Source organism: Oncorhynchus gorbuscha, linkage group LG13, assembly GCF_021184085.1.
Source record: "Oncorhynchus gorbuscha isolate QuinsamMale2020 ecotype Even-year linkage group LG13, OgorEven_v1.0, whole genome shotgun sequence".
In the NCBI taxonomy this organism is placed as follows: domain Eukaryota; kingdom Metazoa; phylum Chordata; class Actinopteri; order Salmoniformes; family Salmonidae; genus Oncorhynchus; species Oncorhynchus gorbuscha.
The window spans coordinates 22,090,900-22,115,860 of NC_060185.1; the positions used below are offsets into that span (position 1 = coordinate 22,090,900).

Here is a 24,961-nt window from a genome sequence, read left to right on the forward strand (position 1 = left end):
GACAACTTGATTTATGGTGTGCATAGGCATGCACAAATCTAAGTTTTAGAACATATAACTTTAATGTATAGAGAGTTTCTTGCATAGTTGAATTCAATTTACATAGTGTATAATACTGACCTTGGATCGACACCTGTACTCTGAGAAGCTTGATAACTATGGCTATTAAATATTCAATCCTACTCATGTGATTAATTAAAGCTAGTCTGGGCATGTAGTTATCAAGCTTCTCAGAGTATGGGTGCAGATCTAGGATCAGTTTTTCTATCTAGCAAAGAATAAGGATATAATATAGACAGGGGAAATTTGATCATAGATCTTCAACATAGTGCAAGAAGCTGGACAGCTGGCCCAAATATCACACCATTATGAAGGTCCTGTCAGTTAGAGATGTACACACTTTATTAGGTACATCTGAGTGTTAATGCAAATAGCCTGCTCCTTCGAACAGCGAATAATGTGGCTTCCTGCAACTCAATCTATAGAGTAGAGAGCTTTAGTTGTTGTTCGACCAAACAGAACGGGCAAGATGCGTAATCCAAGAAACTTTGACCTTGGTATGATTGTTGGTGCCACACATGGTGGTTCCAGCATCTCAGAAACAGCTGCCCTCCTGGGATTGTTATGCACTACCGTCTCTAGAGTTTACAGAGAATGGTGTGATAAACAAAACACATTCAACGAGTGGCAGTTCTGTGGGCAAAAACACCTTCTTAATGAGAGAGGTCAGAGGAGAATGTCCAGACTCATTTTGTTGTTCAGAAATGTGGTGGGTACTCAATTCGTTCCCTGGACTTTATCCTGCTAACTATTCCAAATGTCCAAACTGAATTTGGTAAAAGGGCTTTTATGTACTCTGCGCCATCGTCTTTGAACGCCTTACAAAATACTTTTAAACTGGAAGAACTTGTCCCAATTGGTATTTTTAAATCACAGATGAATGATATTGAGACTGATTCCCTGACATGTCAATGTTTTTGATTTTGTTATACTCTTGTGAATTCTTTGGTTTTTACTAGATTACTTGAAGTTTTTCATGTTTGTCTGTAATTTTTTGTAATGACTTGGTGCTGACGCTCTTGAAAAATAGATTTTAAATCTCAATGAGCCCTTCCTGGTTAAATAAAGGTGAACTTTTTATTTTATTTTTTAAATTAAGCTAACAGAAAGGCCACAAATGCTCAAATAACAGCTGTTTAAAATAGTGGTGTGCAGCAGGGCATCTCTTAAAGTACAACCCTGTGAATAATTCAGGCTGTTGTGGAGGCAGAAGGGGGTTCTACCCAATACTAGATAGGTGTACCTAATAAAAAGTGTATATACTGATAAAAATCAGGTTTGCAAGTTATATATATTTTTTGTTTGTCATTATCTCACAGGTAATCAAGAAAGTTCACAAGTTCATTTTAACTTTGTTTCCAAAGTTGAGAGACGAGGGCGGGTTCGAGCTGCTGTAAATTGCTTGAACTACACAGAGCCATCATCTTATACCTGTCCCATGCCCCAATCGGGGCTACAGTTTGAGATATCTGAAAGACCCTTGTGTCGTGCTACTCTACATTCGCCCGCTGTAAAGGAAAGTCTAATTTCTCAGTTTATGCACTTTTAATGAACTTTAGAGCACTTACTAATCCAAAGTAGATATGTTGAGTGTTAAGCAATATTTACAACAGATAATAACAAAAATCTATAGATGATAAGTGTCTTCTCTGGTTTTTGTATTTATTTATGTAATTTTCTCATCAATTAGGAACTGAATGATTCAGTTGTTGCTCAAAGTGGATCATTGACACAATGCCTAAACTGTGAAGAACAACTTTACTTTGCACAAATAAGAAGGCACAGTGAAGCCTGCTCCATGTAATGCTCTGAATGGGAAATTAATCATGGTGATGTTGGGAAAATATGATATTCTCCATTTATGGAAGGTGCACTCATCATTACAAATAATGGTATGGCCATGTTGCACATCAATAACATAACACTTAAGTAGTTTGATCATTTGTTAGTTTAGATGTGGAAAAGGTACAATTTAATTGAGCTGTTCTGGGTGTTAACTTCTTGGTTCATTGTTGCTGTACATTTCTTTATGATAAAGATGATAATTACAACACTTCATTATCAGGTGTTATCAGCTGTTGTAGAGGGGAGTTATGAAAATGTTCTGTTTAGATAGCTGTTAGTATCTGATATACCTAACTCCTCGGCTCAACTCTTCAAGTCAATCACAGGTTGAAAGGACGGGGGAGAATGATGGTGCAGCTGTCCCTAGAGCCGGTGGGACAAGTTCCTCCACCGGTCAGCATCCAGTTGTAGATTTGGCAATGGAGGTGTGTCTGGAGACAGGTTTAGATGAGGGTTTATATTCTGAAGGTTTACAGATCAGTTTTAAGCGATTGGTAATTTAGCACGTCTTAGGGATAGTTATTAATGTTAATGTACAATTTTCAGGTGTAGTACTTTCTATATGATACATTTAGTTGTATTCAATCATCTTTCTTTACAAACACTTACATTCAATGCACTAACACTCACCTCGTGAAAATGGTGTGGACATAATGATGCATACTGATTATTTTATATTTTTAATAACAACAGCAAGTTCATCTGGCACATCAGCAGCAAGTGGTCCAGTATACACCGTTGATGGTAAGTACAATGTTCAGAAGAACCTATTATTTAGTACACTGTATCAACTGGCTCTGATGGGTAGAATTTACACAAACATTTATTTACTTGTCGCACCTCATTGGACTGCTAATTCTTGCACGTTTTGGACATAGCAGGTGATTTAGTGAATCATTTATTTGCATTTAATTTGCAGTATAGACACTGTTTTGGGTATGCATCTATACCTCAGAGAAATGCAGTTTACATTCTATATTGCTGTTATGCTTGAGTTACAGAACCAAACCCGGTCAAGGCGGCTCAGCTGTTCACATACTGGACACTTCAGTCCAACAAGGGCAAAGACTACCTGACCTTGAGTTTGAGGGATTCCTTAGTGGAAAGGAACAGGGCCATAATCATTTTTTCACAATGGCATCCAATGGCTAGGTTTGCTGAGCTTGTGTAACTCTACATTGACTGATTTCAAATATGTTTACAAGGTGACTCTGCCATTGGAGAGGGGGTCACCAGGTATGTCCTGTCCACTGTCATGGAGAATCTTTTTAATATATTGATTTATAGACTTGTAGATTATGTGAAACAGTTTTTCCCCAGGTCAGTCAAAAAGAGAACTGTTTATTTAAGAATACCTTGATATTTGAGGGTGAGCAGGACCATTGTGTTCCTTCCACATCTCAGGCACTTTTGGAAAGTTTTTTTTTTTTTTGGGGGGGTGGGGGGGGAGTAGCTGGGTGCATGATTGGGCACTTAAAAAATATATATATATTATTTATTTATTTAAATGGTGGCCCACACCTTGCAGGACTAAGCCCTGCTATCATACATGTACTGTTTGGCAGAGAACCAGAGACTGCACCGATAACCTTATCTGACTGCATGGACCACGATGTCCGGGATGTCATCCAGTTGGTTCGGAGAAACATTTTTATATTTTGTGTGTATATATATATGTATATATATATGTTTTTTTTGTAGGTTCATCAGAGGTCCTGAAGAGTGCTTTTTTTCTCTCTTTTTTTTTACTACCCTGAAGCTGTCAAAAAATACTATGACTTATGAGGATTTTGAAAATGATCTGATGGCAAGCATCTCCTCATCCTACTCTGGGTTTGGTCCGTTTTGATTCAAAGCCCTGCAGGAAGACACAATGTTCACATCCGCTCAAAAGTTTTGTAGCTCTTTTTATTGTTATTTGATATATTTTAGTAAACAGTGATACAGACACTTTGATAAAGTGGCTTACATTTTACATTCTTAACGGTTAACCAAAAAAATTAAAGCTGCACAATTAGAGAGCTAGAATGAAGGTAGTGACAGTCTAGGAACAGAGGGTTAACTGCCTGTTCAGGGGTAGAACAACAGATTTATTGACCTTGTCAGCTCGGGGATTTGAACTCACAACCTTTCGGTTACTAGTCCAACACTCTAATCACTAGGCTACCCTGCCACCCCAATTCCCAATGGCCTTGCAGGCAGATGCATTCTAGATAGATCCTATTGGAGGAGGAACCTGAAGCTGAGGGGCCAGTTCAACAGCCTACCCTCCATATATACTCCCATTATCCCTATTTAAAAGTCCTGTCTTAAAAGGTTTCCTCAAGGAAGTGCCTAGGCAGTCAAGCAGCAGAGGAGAAATGTGCCTTTTAGAAGCTCTGAGTAGTTGGCTAATCCAAATTGATGGCCACAAACAGGAAAATAATTGCTGGTTGTAAATCAAATAAAAATTGAAAGGAATTTCTAAGAAATTGTGATATTAATGCACTGCCTCATTTCTATATTGGATAAAGGAATTAAGTACATGAGGACAAATATTGAGTTGGTATGTGTTCTGGGTCCCTCTCAAAGAAACCAGTGCTAATTGAGACTAACATCTCCTCTTTATAGATGGCAAACAATTTACTTTTGAAGCCAGGTGGAGTTTTCCAACTGTGGGAAACATGCTTTATTGGGGAATATTGTGTGGTATATCAGAATTCCCATGCACTTGTTCTATGCCTGGCTGCACTACAAGGTGAACTGTAAGGCAAGTTACCCTCAAACTGTACAAGAGACTGAAAAATAAACTGATGGTTCATCTGATGTTGGAATATTTTTGATATATCTACAACATGTCCACTCTATATGACTGCATTTACCCTGAAATATGTTTTCCACCACACTAAGGGAGAAGGTGTCTCAACTGGCCAATCAACGTTAGGGGTGCCCTTGACAAACGAGGCCCATCGCTCCTCCAGTTTAACTTGACCTTCACCTGCCTGCACCTTTGCTGGATCCATTTTGCGCTCGTTTTCTGCAATAAAGCGCCTGATGTATATTAACCAACATTGGTGTTCATAAGGTCCAGAGTCTCAAAGGCCTGATAAAGACAAATACCTCCACTTTTACACCAGGTGAGGGGTTTCTTTATTGCCGTGAACTGGGTCTTGAGAGGAGCAGGACACCAGAGGCCGCAATGAAGTGAAAACAAATAGATTCTGAAAAAATTCAAACGTGTACAGGGTTCAGTGCAGGGGCATCCCAACTGCCTGTGTGCACTCTGGGCTTGTAAAATTCAACTGAACAGGTCAAATACTGTTTTGAGTAATTAACGCAGAAAACAGGGGAAATCTGGATGGCCTAAATGCTAAAAACCAGCCAGAATCTTAAATGTAGCATGCCTATGGGTAAGGGGCCAGATCCAAGCCAAAGCAATGTTATAAATTCAAACAGGCATCTCCCTGCCTTGTTATGTCTCACTTCCTTAGAAAAACATTGGAATTTGTAATGTTTCTGCGTAATTACAGAGTTACCTCAGACAGCCTGTCTGTTGAATTTAACAAGACGTTTTAGAAAGGACAAGCCCTTCTGAGTAAACAACAAATGATGACTGTGTGCTCTCCGCAGTTAGGAAGTCTTCTCTGCCTTGTACTGTAAGACATGGAATTTATAGCTCTAAAGCTGTATAAATGTTCAAACAGTGTGGGACAGAGTGATAAGACATTACTCTTATTTCTCAGCCCTCTGCCTTGTACTATAAGACATGGAATTTATAGCTCTAAAGCTGTATACATGTTCAAACAGTGTGGGACAGAGTGATAAGACATTACTCTTATTTCTCAGCCCTCTGCCTTTTCTTATATTGAAATATGCTGCAAGGCCTTTGGCACAGTTCATTAATACAGTAAGATCCACTATATCATGAATCCATTATTTGGGAACGTTGAGAATATGTGACTGCAGGTAATTACAGCGAACTGTTAATTCAGCACCCAGTAGACAGTGTTTCCTGTCACACACAGTGATGAACATGTGAGCTGTGCCTCAAGACCTCCCCAGTGTTAGAAATCTGACAGTAGATGGGCAGTGAAGCCGTTTGACCCATGAACTTTCCTGATGAGAGGGCGGTGTTTCAAGGTGATAAGGGCTTTAGCTCAGGGAATCCTGACACTGAATAAACCTGATTTAGTGTATTGTAACAGAAGCCAGATTTGGGGTCGCTCCACTTGCACTTCCACTAACACCTTATAACAAACTTCCCTCAGAGTCCAAACATTTAAGGAAGAATATTATACAGTCTAGTGTGAAGGGGTCAGAGAGTGAAAAGGGAGAGGCCCATTTACACATATTAGTGTGCCCTACCAAGGTGACTGGCTTCAGTTGGTCTTGATGGGGTTTGTAGCACCTGATCCTGCTTGAGGCCCCCGCTCACGTTCCATCCCTTGCTCCCCAAGCTGGGATGTGATGTCCTCGTTCCGTGGCCTGGCTCATATTGAAATCATAAGTTGCTCCAGAGGCCGTTGCCTCTGTGTTCTGGGGGTCTGTGGAGAGTTGGCTGTGTCTGCAAGCCTTTCCACACTGTTGCAGTGTTCGCCCCAGATTATTACAGCATAGATAGCACTGAGGAATAGAAGGACTACAATGGTCATTATGCTGCGTGATATGGTGAGGGTGGTATTTTGAGTTTGCTTGTCTCAGGAGGGGCATGATTGATAGTTAGACATACATCACCAGAAATAAACGTTTTAATGTATTCTTTAAACAGTCGTGAAGAAGACATTCAGCTGAAGTTGAAGTGACACTTTTTGTTCTACTCTTTAGTTGAACTGCTCAGACGGTCTGTCTGCTCACTAGTGTAAAGACAGCAGCATGTCTTATTATTGACCGTTTCTCACCGCAGTTTTACTGAGACAGTCAATGAGGACATGGCAAACTACAAATTCAAATTAAAGAATAGAATTGAGCGGTTATTGAACACCCTTTCTAAAGGCTCCACAAGTAAGCATCAGTAATGTTTGTTTACCATGTTTCCTGGTGTACTTTGGGCTTAAATCTGATTTTTAAAGGCAAACTCAAAATTTGTGATGACAGTTTTTTCACAGAACAGCACTAAAGTAAAGCACTTCGGCAAATGAATACACCCTAGACAAGTTGTCAGACAATCGATGAGTGATTTTACGTCCCATTCGCTCATTCTTTTGGGAGATAAAATGCAGCCATATACAGGACATTTTACAGTGTACCATCTTGACTCACTGTTCAGCTTATAGTTTCTTATTACAGTGTTTTGCTTGTTGCATGATGAGTTTGAATGAGTGGAGCTCAATTGTTCAAATTGCCATCAATTTGTAAATAACCTTCTTTAGCTAAAGCCAACTCATTTTATGTCAGAAATCACAGCTTGTTTGTATCATAATAGATGGCACTTGTCTTAATTGTCTCAATTGCATGTTATTTGCAGACAATTGCACCTTGCGAGGGGGACTCCCAGACTCTGACCTGCCCTCAGTGTGAATGACTCAGTGAGAACAGCTAAAACAGCTCAAACAGAATTTGCTGTTACATAGAAACTATCAGCATTTGAAATTCTCTTGGAGATAGTTTGACCAATCCAAATACTGAAATCAATTCAATTCTCAGACCCAGGCTTTTAAACATCTCCAATTATATCTGATAATATGGCAACTGTCTCACTATAGACATTTAAGACGTTGGAAAAAGAACCTTGCGCATCTGGCAATGTTTGCACTTCCATGTCAGTCAATGTCCGTGGAAGCTGAACTTCAGGGACTGTGACTCCTTCATGATGGTGACCATAAGGACCTCCCCCGTCAAGGCTGTATTCCATGTCAGTCAATGGCCGTGGAAGCTGAACCTCAGGGACTGTGACTCCTTCATGATGGTGACCATAAGGACCTCCCCCGTCAAGGCTGTATTCCATGTCAGTCAATGGCCGTGGAAGCTGAACCTCAGGGACTGTGACTCCTTCATGATGGTGACCATAAGGACCTCCCCGTCAAGGCTGTATTCCATGTCAGTCAATGGCCGTGGAAGCTGAACCTCAGGGACTGTGACTCCTTCATGATGGTGACCATAAGGACCTCCCCCGTCAAGGCTGTATTCCATGTCAGTCAATGGCCGTGGAAGCTGAACCTCAGGGACTGTGACTCCTTCATGATGGTGACCATAAGGACCTCCCCCGTCAAGGCTGTATTCCATGTCAGTCAATGGCCGTGGAAGCTGAACCTCAGGGACTGTGACTCCTTCATGATGGTGACCATAAGGACCTCCCCGTCAAGGCTGTATTCCATGTCAGTCAATGGCCGTGGAAGCTGAACCTCAGGGACTGTGACTCCTTCATGATGGTGACCATAAGGACCTCCCCCGTCAAGGCTGTATTCCATGTCAGTCAATGGCCGTGGAAGCTGAACCTCAGGGACTGTGACTCCTTCATGATGGTGACCATAAGGACCTCCCCCGTCAAGGCTGTATTCCATGTCAACCTAATGTGAGATCAACAGTCAAATATGAGCATGTCTATTCTATGCAAATAATAAAGGAATGGGAATCACAATTGAACAAGGTCATTTGGGAATACAGTGTTTGTTTGCAATGTAAAAAAATACCACAAGTAGTTGCAATTTATCTCTAATCATGTTAAATAAAATGTGGTAAAATAATGTTAACCAATTTTATTATTTGCATCATTGATTGCTGCTTACATTCATACTTATTCATATGTACAAATTTGTGTGTCATGCATTAGAAGTGTACTTGCTAACATTATTTAAAGTACAAACCTGGAGGTGGTCATGATATCCCTCATGTTGATTCTGAGTCCATAGCTGCAGTGATTCCCCTCAGTGCGCAATCGATGGTGGTTCCAGCTGTCCTTGAAGAACTGCAGGTGCCTTTGTATCTGTGGAAGACATCTCCAGTTCAGGGCATAGATGTGGATCTCTTCCTCTAGGTTGAGTAGACCCTCCCTCTCCAGGTTGCAGAAAGAAGTTTAGAAGATGTCCAACACTCTCCCCAAAGACATCCCTCCACAGTTATTTATCCTGGATAAAGAGGCAAAGCAAAGACATCCCTCCACAGTCATTTATCCTGGATAAAGAGACAAAGCAAAGACATCCCTCCACAGTTATTTATCCTGGATAAAGAGACAAAGCAAAGACATCCCTCCACAGTCATTTATCCTGGATAAAGAGACAAAGCAAAGACATCCCTCCACAGTTATTTATCCTGGATAAAGAGACAAAGCAAAGACATCCCTCCACAGTTATTTATCCTGGATAAAGAGACAAAGCAAAGACATCCCTCCACAGGCATTTATCCTGAATAAAGAGACAAAGCAAAGACATCCCTCCACAGTCATTTATCCTGGATAAAGAGACAAAGCAAAGACATCCCTCCACAGGCATTTATCCTGAATAAAGAGACAAAGCAAAGACATCCCTCCACAGTCATTTATCCTGGATAAAGAGACAAAGCAAAGACATCCCTCCACAGTCATTTATCCTGGATAAAGAGACAAAGCAAAGACATCCCTCCACAGGCATTTATCCTGGATAAAGAGACAAAGCAAAGACATCCCTCCACAGTCATTTATCCTGGATAAAGAGACAAAGCAAAGACATCCCTCCACAGTCCTTTTATCCTGGATAAAGAGACAAAGCAAAGACATCCCTCCACAGTCCTTTTATCCTGGATAAAGAGACAAAGCAAAGACATCCCTCCACAGTCCTTTTATCCTGGATAAAGAGACAAAGCAAAGACATCCCTCCACAGTCCTTTTATCCTGGATAAAGAGACAAAGCAAAGACATCCCTCCACAGTCCTTTTATCCTGGATAAAGAGACAAAGCAAAGACATCCCTCCACAGTCATTTATCCTGGATAAAGAGACAAAGCAAAGACATCCCTCCACAGTCATTTATCCTGGATAAAGAGACAAAGCAAAGACATCCCTCCACAGTCATTTATCCTGGATAAAGAGACAAAGCAAAGACATCCCTCCACAGTCATTTATCCTGGATAAAGAGACAAAGCAAAGACATCCCTCCACAGTCATTTATCCTGGATAAAGAGACAAAGCAAAGACATCCCTCCACAGTCATTTATCCTGGATAAAGAGACAAAGCAAAGACATCCCTCCACAGTCCTTTTATCCTGGATGAAGAGACAAAGCAAAGACATCCCTCCACAGTTATTTATCCTGGATAAAGAGACAAAGCAAAGACATCCCTCCACAGTCCTTTTATCCTGGATAAAGAGACAAAGCAAAGACATCCCTCCACAGTTATTTATCCTGGATAAAGAGACAAAGCAAAGACATCCCTCCACAGTTATTTATCCTGGATAAAGAGACAAAGCAAAGACATCCCTCCACAGTTATTTATCCTGGATAAAGAGACAAAGCAAAGACATCCCTCCACAGTTATTTATCCTGGATAAAGAGACAAAGCAAAGACATCCCTCCACAGTCCTTTTATCCTGGATGAAGAGACAAAGCAAAGACATCCCTCCACAGTCCTTTTATCCTGGATAAAGAGACAAAGCAAAGACATCCCTCCACAGTCCTTTATCCTGGATAAAGAGACAAAGCAGAAAAGCATAAGAGTGTGAGAGAAAGAGTTGGGGGAGAGAGATATGTTGTTATTGTTATTCATAAAATCACCACAGTTGTCTACAGTCACAACTCTTTCTATGCAAAAAAGTTGTAAGAATGTTTACTAATCAGAGCAATTTAGCATGTGACCTAACACAAACCTAACAGAACCACAATATCATTCTGATAACTCATTTGCTTCTTAAACATGTTTATCTGCAAATTTAACAAAACATAATTGGCCATTTAAGCTAATCAGGTTGATTTGAAGAAGTATGAAAATATACACAATTATTACAAAACTGATTATACCTCTGATTCTGTGTACTTCTACCAGTGAGATTGGAATTCCCTGTTTAGGCCTCTGGTGGACACCATGAATTGTGCCACTTGAACATGTTCTCCTCCTTTGTCAGACCTAACGCGTGATGGAAGTCCACAGGTGTTGACTGCTTCAAGGAAGCTGTTCATCACTGTGGAGGCCCGGTTGTTGGTGGCGGCGCTGAGATACACGATTAGATGCCTAAAACCGTCAATGCCACCATGAACTACAAATCACCATCTGTAATAAAGAAATGGTATTGTTTCGTTTCCTGGAATAGTAAAGGTCCCATCTAACATGGTTAAAATCATCTTCACTCTTCAATCACTGGATGGATGTGTTCTTTTTTCTTCGACTGACGTTGGCTTTACACGTTGCACAAGTGCAAAGTCTTCAAGACAGTAAATGCAAATCGACATGATGAGTGAATTAGTAATAAATATATAACAAATACATCCTGATCACTGTCCCAGCTTGTTGAATAGGCCTCTGGCATAAACGTTGCTCTGTGACGGTTAGTACAGCACTTAATGGAGCGCAGGCGCCACCCCAGTGGCATGAGTTCAACTGAGAATGGAGGGGATGGGTGACATCCCCCAAGATGATGAGTGTTTGCTCGTAGAACGAGGCCTGGATACGGAGGGGCACACCAGTGGCATGAGTTCAACTGAGAATGGAGGGGATGGGTGACATCCCCCAAGATGATGAGTGTTTGCTCGTAGAACGAGGCCTGGATACGGAGGGGCACACCAGTGGCATGAATTCAACTGAGAATGGAGGGGATGGGTGACATCCCCCAAGATGATGAGTGTTTGCTCGTAGAACGAGGCCTGGATACGGAGGGGCACACCAGTGGCATGAGTTCAACTGAGAATGGAGGGGATGGGTGACATCCCCCAAGATGATGAGTGTTTGCTCGTAGAACGAGGCCTGGATACGGAGGGGCACACCAGTGGCATGAGTTCAACTGAGAATGGAGGGGATGGGTGACATCCCCAAGATGATGAGTGTTTGCTCGTAGAACGAGGCCTGGATACGGAGGGGCACACCAGTGGCATGAGTTCAACTGAGAATGGAGGGGATGGGTGACATACCCCAAGATGATGAGTGTTTGCTCGTAGAACGAGGCCTGGATACGGAGGGGCACACCAGTGGCATGAGTTCAACTGAGAATGGAGGGGATGGGTGACATCCCCCAAGATGATGAGTGTTTGCTCGTAGAACGAGGCCTGGATACGGAGGGGCACACCAGTGGCATGAGTTCAACTGAGAATGGAGGGGATGGGTGACATCCCCCAAGATGATGAGTGTTTGCTCGTAGAACGAGGCCTGGATACGGAGGGGCACACCAGTGGCATGAGTTCAACTGAGAATGGAGGGGATGGGTGACATCCCCCAAGATGATGAGTGTTTGCTCGTAGAACGAGGCCTGGATACGGAGGGGCACACCAGTGGCATGAGTTCAACTGAGAATGGAGATGGGTGACATCCCCAAGATGATGAGTGTTTGCTCGTAGAACGAGGCCTGGATACGGAGGGGCACACCAGTGGCATGAGTTCAACTGAGAATGGAGGGGATGGGTGACATCCCCCAAGATGATGAGTGTTTGCTCGTAGAACGAGGCCTGGATACGGAGGGGCACACCAGTGGCATGAGTTCAACTGAGAATGGAGGGGATGGGTGACATCCCCCAAGATGATGAGTGTTTGCTCGTAGAACGAGGCCTGGATACGGAGGGGCACACCAGTGGCATGAGTTCAACTGAGAATGGAGGGGATGGGTGACATCCCCCAAGATGATGAGTGTTTGCTCGTAGAACGAGGCCTGGATACGGAGGGGCACACCAGTGACTTTGGAGCAGGTTTTAACAATGGGTTAGAGACCTGTTTGCTTACCAAATTGCTGAACACTACAGGGTCAACCTCTGTGTCAGTAGATGCAGCTAACTGGAACAAATTGGCTGTCTCTTGCATTCGTGTAGCCATATTACGTAGTGTCTGTGTCATAGAAACCATGCATGTGTAACGGATGTGAAACGGCTAGCTTAGTTAGCGGTGTGCGCTAAATAGCGTTTCAATCGGTTACGTCACTTGCTCTGAGACCTTGAAGTAGTAGTTCCCCTTTGCCCTGCAAGGGTCGCGGCTTTTGTGGAGCGATGGGTAACGATGCTTCGAGGGTGACTGTTGTCGTTGTGTGCAGAATGTCCCTGGTTCGCGCCCGGGTATGGGCGAGGGGACGGTTTAAAATTATACTGTTACACATGTGAAATCAATCTTCGTACTCTGATACCGATCAACCAATGGGAGTAAGGTCATTCATTTATTTTTACATTTACCTGCATATATATTTATGGATTTATTTATGGATTCATATTTTTTTTAAACTTTGGCCGTCTTGGTCCTCCATAGACTGGAAGATCACTCATTCAAAGTAGGAAAAGTGAGACGGAAATTAATGAGGATGTGGTTGTGGTGGTGATGTATGCTATGTCATAAGGACATTGTTCTCTACAATATCAGACAGACCTCTCAGGAAAAAGTCCACTTTCAGGCAAGAACCATAGTTTCCAGAGAGCTAGATTACATATTTAGTAGTTATATTTCAAACACACAGACAAACATTAATTTTAGTTGGCTCCTGGCAGTGTACTCAATATATCCCCTGGCTGTTCCTGTGGCTCCCTCTAGTGCCTCTTTGTAAAGGATAACATTACATTTCACTGTTTCAGACTTTTCCAGACAGTCTCCCACTCATACTGTATGTGAATGTGTGCATTAGCAATGACAGTTGTTGGAATCATGATATGATAAAAAAAAAACAAGATATACAATTGGAAAACTTTTTGTATACAGCTTGGTTTCTTCTAGAAAATACTAAAAGACAAACTCCAACCTGCGCAGGAAACGTATATAGTTATGTCAATGGGAAACCCTTTCTGTTAACATACACATCTTACAGAGGCAGTGAAAAGGTTCACATGAAAAAACAACAGAGCATGCTAAACCACGTGAACGTGGCCTAAGCAGAAACTGCTTCGACGGAAGGTGCTCAAACCACACAATACTTGATGACTGTCTTCCTTTAACTATGAAATCTAGTCAACGAAAGCGGCACTAGACTAGAACAGATGGGGGGGGGGTTCAACTGTTTCACAGAGGAAGAAGTAGTGGCATGACAGGCTGTCAATTGTAGGTTAAAGTGTGTCTTACCAAACAACTATTCAAAGCCAAAAGGTTTGGTTCTAGTTGAGACGAGATAATTATCCCAACACGATTTCGGTGAGTGTTTTTTTTCTGTAGCCTACTGTAATACTTTTGGACAGGAGTTTTGCTCCCAGTTCGTCACTGCATGCTTTATAGAATTAAAAGCACATCGTACATTTACATTCACCCACGGTTTCTGCTATGCTGTTGTGAGATGTCGTATAATATTAAATCCTCTAGAGACATTTAAATGTCACTCTCCCTAAAACAATGCAAATACATTTTAAACACAGGCACTTTCTACAATGGGGGAAAATCACACTGTTCAGACCTTTTCAGTAGTGATTCCGTCTCTTTTCAGTGAGTTGGCTCATTCAACTCAGCTCACCAAAGTCAAGTCAAGCAGATTGTGATAGTTTGACTATGATTGGTGTTAAAACAATTCTAATTAAATGTATAAATGAAATCATACTCTAACTTAACCACAATGTATTTTAAAATGCATTGGTTAGATATGAAAAAGAATGCTATTAAACATTTGCATTTAAAGTATAACTTTTTAATGTATATAAACAAAGTGTTATGCAGGTGAATGAGGACCCAAAAGCGACTTAGCGAAAACAGTCTTTATTCCAGTAACTGGCAAAAGTATACTCCTGGACAATATAAGAAGAAAACAAAACATGAAAAAACTAAAATCCACTCGTAGTGACGAGGACAGACTGGAGACTCGACCATTGACTGCAGGTTGCCTCGGGAAGGCACCGACCGTAGCAGACTTAGACACCTGCTCACACGCAGTATCTGAAGGAGACAAGACACGACAGGGCGAGACAATTACACAGCACAGCGAACATCATATAAGGATCCGACAAGGACAGAAGCGGAAAACAAGGGGAGAAATAGGGACTCAAATCAGAGGACAAAATAGGGGACAGGTGTGAAAAGACTAAATGAGTGAGTTAGGAGAATGAGGAACAGCTGGGAGCAGGAACGGAACGATAGAGAGAGGAGAGAGAGGGAGGGGGAGAGAGAGGGATAGAAAAAGGGAACGAACCTAATAAGACCAGCAGGGGGAAACGAACAGAAGGGAAAGCATAATGACAAGACAATATAAGACAAAACATGACACAAAGTGCATATAAATGTAACAATTCAAAACAAATACAATCTGAACAACATAATAATAGATTATTGCACCATATCAAACAAAAATAAATAACAATGTGCAAAACTGCAGCATCCCACTTAAAACATTAAACTGGTCCCTCTTTATGCTCTCTTCTTTATTGCCATGTTATAACCAGCAGCACACAGCAATGCTGACCATATTTAGCTTTTATGAGAGATTTGCATTCAGAAGTACAAGCTGCCTCACATTCGAGGGGCTGATGTGGTTTCTTCTCTCAGTAATTATTTGTCCAGTTTTCGAGAAGACTCTCTCAGAGGGAACAGATGTGGCCACTATGCAGAGTCTCCCTGTCATGACTTTGGTAAGCCATGGGTAGACAGAGGCCTTGTTCTTCCACCAGGAGGGGCTCCTCCAAATAGGATCAAACCTCCATTATGACATCTGCTTTGGGATTCCTTCGTGCTGCATCCCCGGTTGCTCTCTCGTCAAACAGCTCCACACAGCAGGGTTTTGTGGCACTACTGCTGGTGCTTCTGCTCCATCTGATCCCTCTTCCTCCTGTTGCCCTGGTGCCTGAGCCAGCTGACTACTGGGGCTGTCCCTCCCTCTTCCTCCTGTCGCCCTGGTGCCTGAGCCAGCTGACTGCTGGGGCTGTCCCTCCCTCTTCTTCCTGTTGCCCTGGTGCCTGAGCCAGCTGACTGCTGGGGCTGTCCCTCCCTCTTCCTCCTGTCGCCCTGGTGCCTGAGCCAGCTGACTGCTGGGGCTGTCCCTCCCTCTTCCCCCTGTTGCCCTGGTGCCCGAGCCAGCTGACTGCTGGGGCTGTCCCTCCCTCTTCCCCCTGTTGCCCTGGTGCCTGAGCCAGCTGACTGCTGGGGCTGTTCCTCCCTCTGCCTCCTGTTGCCCTCGTGCCTGAGCCAGCTGACTACTGGGGCTGTCCCTCCCTCTTCCTCCTGTCGCCCTGGTACCTGAGCCAGCTGACTGCTGGGGCTGTCCCTACCTCTTCCCCCTGTTGCCCTGGTGCCCGAGCCAGCTGACTACTGGGGCTGTTCCTCCCTCTTCCTCCTGTTGCCCTGGTGCCTGAGCCAGCTGACTGCTGGGGCTGTTCCTCCCTCTGCCTCCTGTTGCCCTGGTGCCTGAGCCAGCTGACTACTGGGGCTGTCCCTCCCTCTTCTTCCTGTTGCCCTGGTGCCTGAGCCAGCTGCCTACTGGGGCTGTCCCTCCCTCTTCTTCCTGTTGCCCTGGTGCCTGAGCCAGCTGACTGCTGGGGCTGTCCCTCCCTCTTCCCCCTGTTGCCCTGGTGCCTGAGCCAGCTGACTACTGGGGCTGTTCCTCCCTCTTCTTCCTGTTGCCCTGGTGCCTGAGCCAGCTGACTGCTGGGGCTGTTCCTCTCTGCTGCTGAGGTTATTCTTTGAAGAGCCTCATCAATCGCTCTGGCATCACTGAAGGCTAACTTCTTTAACCTGGGGTCAAGTGCAGCGGTTTCACATGTCTTATGGTTACATTTGCTTCTCTCTGGCGGCTGGCTGTGATTCGCTGCAGACCCTAACACATGAGTATCATTTTTGAGGTTGTTACATAGCTGAAAAGAGAGAACAGTAACTTATTAGTTCAGGTTCATGTTTTGTCTACTGATACTACATTCGTATTTACGGCTCATATACATATATAATACTGGATTAAATAATGATGTAGTAATAACTGCTTACTGTACCTTTCTCCACTGATCTCCACAGTGACCTGCTCAAAGGGTTCCAGGACTCTGCACACCTCCTCCACCACCTCCCATTCCTCTTGGGTCAGAGCATCAACAGGTGCATTGACAATGTCCAGGGTAGAGATGATGGCATCCTTTGACTCAAGAAACCGCTTCAACATATAAAATATTGAATTCCACCTTGTAGTGCAGTCTTGTTTAAGCCTCAGCTCAGGCATCCCCATCTGGCGTTGTGTAGACTTTAGTTTTTAACACCTACGGAAGTATTCCACAGCTGCTTTCACTTTGTCCACAGTGGGCTTCATCGCCTTCAGAGCATCTCTTACAATCAGGTTGATTGTGGGCAAGACATGGATGATGGGTCCATTTAAACATTTTCATGGCTTTGGTTGTTAGCTGCATTGTTGCTGACACAACAGACCTCTTTTCCATCTACTGACATTCTTTCGTCACTCTCAACAGTTCCTCTCCCAAGTTCTCTGAGGTGTGTCTGTCGCTGAACTCAAAGCAGTCCAGAAGACGGCTAGACATCAAACCATCTTCAATTAAGTGACATGTAACCGACATGTAAGAAGTGGTTACCCTTAATGTCCAGCAGTCAGTGGTGTCCAGCAGGCAGATGTCCAGCAGTCAGTGGTGTCCAGCAGGCAGATGTCCAGCAGTCAGATGTCCAGCAGTCAGTGGTGTCCAGCAGTCAGATGTCCAGCAGTCAGATGTCCAGCAGTCAGATGTCCAGCAGTCAGATGTCCAGCAGTCAGTGGTGTCCAGCAGTCAGATGTCCAGCAGTCAGATGTCCAGCAGTCAGTGGTGTCCAGCAGGCAGATGTCCAGCAGTCAGATGTCCAGCAGTCAGTGGTGTCCAGCAGGCAGATGTCCAGCAGTCAGATGTCCAGCAGTCAGTGGTTTCCAGCAGTCAGATGTCCAGCAGTCAGATGTCCAGCAGTCAGATGTCCAGCAGTCAGATGTCCAGCAGTCAGTGGTGTCCAGCAGGCAGATGTCCAGCAGTCAGATGTCCAGCAGTCAGTGGTGTCCAGCAGTCAGATGTCCAGCAGTCAGATGTCCAGCAGTCAGATGTCCAACAGTCAGATGTCCAACAGTCAGATGTCCAGCAGTCAGATGTCCAGCAGTCAGATGTCCAACAGTCAGATGTCCAACAGTCAGATGTCCAGCAGTCAGATGTCCAACAGTCAGATGTCCAACAGTCAGATGTCCAGCAGTCAGATGTCCAACAGTCAGATGTCCAACAGTCAGATGTTCAGCAGTCAGATGTCCAGCAGTCAGATGTCCAACAGTCAGATGTCCAACAGTCAGATGTCCAACAGTCAGATGTCCAGCAGTCAGTGGTGTCCAGCAGTCAGATGTCCAACAGTCAGATGTCCAGCAGTCAGATGTCCAGCAGTCAGATGTCCAACAGTCAGATGTCCAGCAGTCAGATGTCCAGCAGTCAGATGTCCAACAGTCAGATGTCCAGCAGTCAGATGTCCAGCAGTCAGATGTCCAGCAGTCAGATGTCCAACAGTCAGATGTCCAACAGTCAGATGTCCAGCAGTCAGATGTCCAGCAGTCAGTGGTGAGGCAAACTGCAGTAGCTTTTTGGACTCTTTCCCACACTGAAGCCTGTGTGCTCTCGTACAGTTGTAGAATAAGTGATTTTGAAAGGGTTTTCCTGCTTGGAATTGTGTTCATTGGATTTAGACTATTGCTATAGTTTCTAAAACCTCTGTCCTCCACGATCGAAAATGGCTGGAATTTGGTGGCAATAATTTTAGCAAATGCAATATCAATTTGGTCTTTGCTACAGACATAGACTTTGGCATAAACTGGTCCATAGAAGACTGCGTAGCTGTGCGTCGCGGAGTAGGCCTACTTGACTGAGTGGATATATCTCCACGTGTGGAGGTGCTGGCTCCACCACTATCACTAGCAGGCCTATTAGTTTCTCGAAGCTCTGCTACAGCTAGCTTCACAGTTGGGTGCACAGTTCGCATACGCCGGTGTAGGTTGTGTGTAGAACCGGCTTTATATGAGATTTTGTTTTGGCAAATTCTACACTGTGCTCTAACATTGTCTACATTATTCAAATGCATCCAAATGCTACTGTGCTTCCAACTCATTTTCCAGCTGTTGTTTTCACAGCTGTCCTTCTTCTCTCTCCTCGGCTGCTAAGTGTGTGACTGTGAGTGTGTTGGCTCGGCTCTCCCTCACGCATCTTTGGTTCATTGGTTGACACTTTGTGTCTGATTGACAGGAACAACAGGTAAGGCTGTTAGTATGTGCAGACAGAACGAATATGTGTGCGCTTGAGCATTTTATTTTTCTTTCATTCTTTGAATTAGTTAATTCTATTAATTTCAATCTTTAATTATTCATATACTTTATTTTTTATATTTTTTATAAATAGATTGGGCTCTTCTGATATGCGAGCCAGCTCCCAACGTTCACCTACAAGAGCCGGTTCTTAGAGCCAACCAGCCACGTCTTGCTTCCGGACAAGCTAAACACGTTCTTCGCCCGCTTTGAGGATAACACAGTGCCACCGACACGGCCCACTACCAGGAACTGTGGACTCTCCTTCTCCATGGCCGAAGTGAGTAAGACATTTAAACGTGTTGACCCTCGCAAGGCTGCCAGCCTAGATGGCATCCCTAGCCCCGTCCTCAGAGCATGCGCAGACCATCTGGCTGGAGTGTTTACGGACATAATACATTTCTCCCTATCCCAATCTGTTGTCCCCACTTGCTTCAAGATGTCCACCATTGTTCCCGTACCCAAGAAAGCAAAGGTAACTGAACTAAATGAGTATTGCCCCGTAGCACTTAAGCCTGTCATCATGAAGTTCTTTGAGAGGTTAGTTAAGGATTATATCACCTCTACCTTACCTGCCACCCTAGACCCACTTCAATTTGCATCTGTGGACCCCAATAGGTGCACAGACGATGCAATCTCCATCACACTGCACACCGCCCTATCCCATCTGGACAAAAGGAATACCTATGTAAGAATGTTGTTCATTGACTGTAGCTCAGCATTCAACACCATAATACCCTCCAAGCTCATCATTAAGCTCGGGGCCCTGGGCCTGAACCCCGCCCTGTGCAACTGGGTCCTGGACATCCGAACAGTCCGCCCCCAGGTAGTGAAGGTAGGAAACAACACCTCCACTTCACTGATCTTCAACACTGGGGCCCAACAAGGGAAGCATGCTCAGCCCCGTCCTGTACTCACTGTTCACCCATGACTGTGTGGCCAGGCACACCTCCAACTCAATCATCAAGTTTGCAGACGACACAACAGTAGTAGGCCCCAACAATGACGAAACAGCCTACAGGGAGGAGGTGAGGGACCTGAGAGAGTGGTGCCAGGAAAATAACCTCTCACTCAACATCAACAAAACAAAGGAACTGATCGTGAACTTCAGGAAACAGCATAGGGTAAGCCCCTATCCACATAAACTGGACCGCAGTGGAGAAGGAGGAAAGCTTCAAGTTCCTCTGCGTTCACATAACTGATGATCTGAAATGGTCCACCCACACAGACAGTGTGATGGAGAAGACGCAACAGCGCCCTCAGGAGGCTGAAGAAATGTGTCTTGGCCCCTAAAACTTTTACAGATGCACAATTGAGAGCATCCTATCGGGCTGTATCACCGCCTGGTATGACAACTGCAGAGCTCTGAATAGGTCGGTGCAGTCTGCCCAACGCATTTACCGGGGGGCAAACTACCTGCCCTCCAGGACACCTACAGCACCCAATGTCACAGCAAGGCCAAAAAGATAATTAAGGACCACCCAAGCCACTGCCTGTTCACCCCGCTATCATCCAGATTGCGAGGTCAGTACAGGTGCATCAAAGCTGGGACCGAGAGACTGAAAAACAGTTTCTATCTCAAGACATCAGACTGTTAAATAGCCATCACTAGCCGGCTTACACCCAGTTACATCACCCTGTACCTTAGAGGCTGCTGCCCTATATACATGAACTTGTAATCACTGGCCACTTTAAGAATGGAACACTAGTTACTTTAATAATGTGTAAATAATGTTTACATACTGCTTTACTCATCTCGTATGTATATACTGTATTCTATTCTGCTGTATTTTAGTCAATGCCACTCCGACATAGCTCAATCTAATATTTATATATTTCTAAATGATTATATATATTTCTAAATGTATATATATTTCTAAATTCAATTATTTTACTTTTAGATTAGTGTGTATTTTTGCGAACTACTACTGCACAGTTGGAGCTAGGAACACAAGCATAAAGCATTTTACACCTGGAATAACATATGCTAAATATGTGTATGTGATCAAAATAATTTGATTGGATTTGTGTCATAAGTGAAAGTGCAATGACATTTATATGCGTATTCTATTTCCCTCTCTGTTTGCAGTAAAATGCCACTGTGTGAAAGGGACGTGTGCTATATACAATGGATTGTCTACGTCCCCACGTTCGTGGTGGGTTTACCCCTCAACCTGGCCACCCTGTGGCTCCTCCTCTTCAGGATCCGTCGATGGACTGAGTCCACAGTCTACCTCAGCAGTCTGATCATCAACGACATCCTTCTCATCTTTTCTCTGCCCTTCAAGATATACGCCTTCAGCCGCACCTGGGGCCTGAGCATGGGCTTCTGCACCTTCCTGGAGAGCCTGGTGTTTGTCAACATCTATGGGAGCATCGTACTGATCGTGTGCATCTCGGGCGACCGATATGTTTCTCTGCGGTTTCCATTCAACGGCAAGCGTCTACGCTCGCCACGGAAGGCTGCCCTGGTATGCCTGGCTGTGTGGGTGACGGTATTCGCTTTCACCACACCCGTCTATGAGCTCCACAACAAAAACACCACTAGCCTGCACAACAACAACGAAACCAGGTGTTTCGAGGGATTCTCCAGGGAAACCTGGGGGAAGAAATGGATAATTGTCGCTATGGAGACGGTATTCACAATCAGCACTGTCACTATGTTGTTCTTCTCGGTGCGCGTGATGCAGATCCTGAGTGACATGCGGCGTCGGAACCCGCTGGACAAGAAGGTGAGGGACAACAAGTCTGTGAAGATCGTCCTGAGCAACCTGGTGGCCTTTATGCTGTGCTTCATTCCGTACCACGTGGCCGCAGTCATCTACTTCCTGGCCAAGAACGGCACAGAGAACCCAGACGTCATCAACCCCCTCAGAGACTTCGTTCACATCAGCACCTGTCTGGGCAGTGTCAACTGTCTGACGGACGGGGTCTGTTACTACTTCATCCTGAAGGAGAACCTGTTTACTGCCAGCCAGGAAAGGAGGAGGATGTCCACTAGAGGGAACAACGTGGCAAAGCCCGGGGAAATCGACCAGCATCCGATGGACAACATCATGGTCAAGGGACCCAGAGAGACAGGATCAGACAACCAGGTCACTGGAGATCGATAGGACTTGCTAGATAGATATGGTTTATCAGAGTGGAGTGGAGATTAGGGTGGAGGCGATTTCCCTGTAGATGGATGGATATTACCTCTATCTGGGAAACGGAAACTCAGATCACCACAACAGAGAGGAGACAAGTCTCATGAAAGATTCTCGAAGAATGAATGACTGGTGTTAGGTTCTAATTCTCAGAGTAAAAAACTCAAAGGACATTTATGAAAGCTTAACCAAGTTTATTCTGCCCAGAGGGTCAATACAGCTGCATTCAGATAAAAAAAAATCACACAAACACTGATATTTAACTGTTCCTCATAGGCTGAGTCTCCTCCTACCCAGCTGTACAAACTTCATTCTTTACTGCTAGGCAAGACACTAGTGATACGGGCCATAAACTTTTATTTCTCCTTTAAGGTGACCTGACCTGACCTCAACGCCCCTCCATCACTAATCCACAGCTCTCTCCCCCTATCAATGCCTGCCACATGTAATTGCTTCTGATGGGTGTCACCTTGGGGTCATGATAGTGGCTGCACCAAATTATTGATGTATTACAATAATTGATTATGCTTATGTTGTATGAATAGAAGGGGAAGGGCTATAAGACACTCCCCCACTATATTTATAGGGTCCTGTACCACAGATGAGCAATATATTCATTATAAGGTTTAATACTGTTCCACAGTTCTTTTCAAGTCTCTGCCTCTTATAAGAAACGGTCTGAGCAGATATGTGAGCCATTGCCGTCAAAACAGAGTGTCTGTGAGAAAGCACCTCAAGGCTAAAAGAGATACATAGACACAGACCCCTGCAGGGGAGTAAAGAGATAGGAGACAAGTCAAACATACCACTGTAAGCCACACGGGAATGGAAAATTACTGCTGGGCTATAGTTTTCTACTGCAAGTTTGTATAACTGTATATGCATGGGCTGGGTCTCATCAGTAGAAGGTGTTGATGTCGGCAGTTACATTACTAGGGGTTGACTGCAAGCATATTAAAGCAACTTTCACCTTTTATATTTTGCAGAACTTACTCTGAAACATGCGTGCTGTGTTTCCGTTGTCAACTTCTGTCTGCAATTGCATTAATAAAGGTTTGATTGATTTACTTAAATAAGATATTGTCTGATTGCTGATTTTACCAATAAGCCAATGATTGACAAGGAACAAGGAACCTTTCCCAACACTTGCACTCAACACATTCCAAGCTTAGTTGCACACACTATATACCTTCCTCCTATAACCATTAACTTCTGGTGTAGACCCTCTAAACCTCAGCACTCCATCAGTGACATGAATAAGTATATTTCATATTCTCAGAACCAAACATTCCCTCCTCTCGAACAATAGCTTCCTACTGTTCAACTTACTTAAACTTGGAAATTACTTATAAATGAACAAACAATGATAACAAAACATTCACCGTGAGGTTTACAAACTCAGAGACTTATGGCCTCTGATCTATGATCACAACAAACACAATCTTAATTTCCATCTCTCATCACACAACAAAATGATATTCCAGGTGAAGCTGTTGGCTTCCTCCCCTCCAGCTGGAGCTGCTTTTAGTTTCTCCACGTTCTCCTTCTAGTTCCTAAGAGAGTGATAGCATAAGACTTGGAAAGCAACAAACAGACACACAAAACATAACAGTATTAACCTCTTGAAACTCTGGGGGTGGTATTTCATTTTTGGATAAAAAACGTTCCCGTTTTAAATGGGATATTTTGTCACGACAAGATGCTCGACTATGCGTATAATTGACAGCTTTGGATATAAAACACTCTAACGTTTCCAAAACTGCAAAGATATTGTCTGTGAGTATAACAGAACTGATGTTACAGGCGAAACCCAGATACAAATCCAATCAGGAAGTTCCCCATATTTTGAAAGCGCTGCATGGCAATGACTCCTTATATGGCTGTGAATGGGCTACGAATGAGCTTACACTTTCTACGTATTCCCCAAGGTGTCTACAGCATTGTGACGTATTTTTACGCATTTATGTTGAAGAATAGCCGTAAGGGACAACATTGAGCAAGTGGTCACATGATGGCTCCTGCAGAAAATCTTGCGTAAAGTACAGAGGTAGCCATTATTCCAATCGCTTCTAATGAGAAACCAATTGTCCCGGTGGATATATTATCGAATAGATATGTGAAAAACACCTTGAGGATTGATTCTAAGCAATGTTTGCCATGTTTCTGTCGATATTATGGAGCTAATTTGGAAAAAAGTTTGGCGTTGTAGCGACCGCATTTTCCGGTCGATTTCTCAGCCAAACGTGACGAACAAACAGAGCTATTTCATCTACAAAAATAATATTTTTGGAAAAAAGGAACATTTGCTATCTAACTGGGAGTCTCGTGAGTGAAAACATCCGAAGTACTTCGAAGGTAAATGATTTAATTTGATTGCTTTTCTTATTTTCGTGAAAATGTTGCCTGCTGCTAGCAGGGCATAATGCTATGCTAGGCTATGATAAACTTACACAAATGGTTGTCTAGCGTTGGCTGGAAAGCATATTTTGAAAATCTGAGATGACAGTGTGATTAACAAAAGGCTAAGCTGTGTCTCAATATATTTCATTTGTGATTTTCATGAATAGGAAAATGTTCTAGGAAGATTTATGTCCGTTGCGTTATGCTAATTAGTGTCAGGCGATGATTACGCTCCCGGAT

At 43.7% G+C, this 24,961-nt stretch overlaps 1 protein-coding gene and 1 long non-coding RNA gene across 10 annotated transcripts; both read left to right on the top strand.

Annotated features, from left to right (window-relative positions):
- Positions 1–1,391: 1,391 nt before the first annotated feature.
- LOC123992413 lies at positions 1,392–3,295 on the top strand. Its single transcript, XR_006831238.1, has 3 exons — positions 1,392–2,330; positions 2,599–2,649; positions 2,907–3,295. It is a non-coding gene; the product is annotated as an uncharacterized LOC123992413 (long non-coding RNA).
- A 10,644-nt stretch (positions 3,296–13,939) lies between these two features.
- LOC123992580 (lysophosphatidic acid receptor 6-like) lies at positions 13,940–23,394 on the top strand. 9 transcript variants are annotated; one of them, XM_046293825.1, is made up of 6 exons: positions 13,941–14,098; positions 15,434–15,516; positions 16,889–17,436; positions 19,005–19,125; positions 19,270–19,455; positions 21,265–23,394. In XM_046293825.1, exon 6 carries the CDS (start codon positions 21,269–21,271, stop codon positions 22,286–22,288), a length of 1,020 nt encoding a protein of 339 aa, XP_046149781.1. In that variant the 5' UTR covers positions 13,941–14,098; positions 15,434–15,516; positions 16,889–17,436; positions 19,005–19,125; positions 19,270–19,455; positions 21,265–21,268; the 3' UTR covers positions 22,289–23,394. The 9 variants fall into 9 exon arrangements, with proteins under 9 accessions (XP_046149789.1, XP_046149781.1, XP_046149780.1 ...); XM_046293824.1 differs by lacking the exon at positions 15,434–15,516 and having other exon boundaries at positions 16,889–16,966; positions 17,332–17,436; XM_046293831.1 differs by lacking the exons at positions 15,434–15,516; positions 19,005–19,125 and having other exon boundaries at positions 16,889–16,966; positions 17,332–17,436.
- The last annotated feature ends 1,567 nt before the right edge of the window (positions 23,395–24,961 follow it).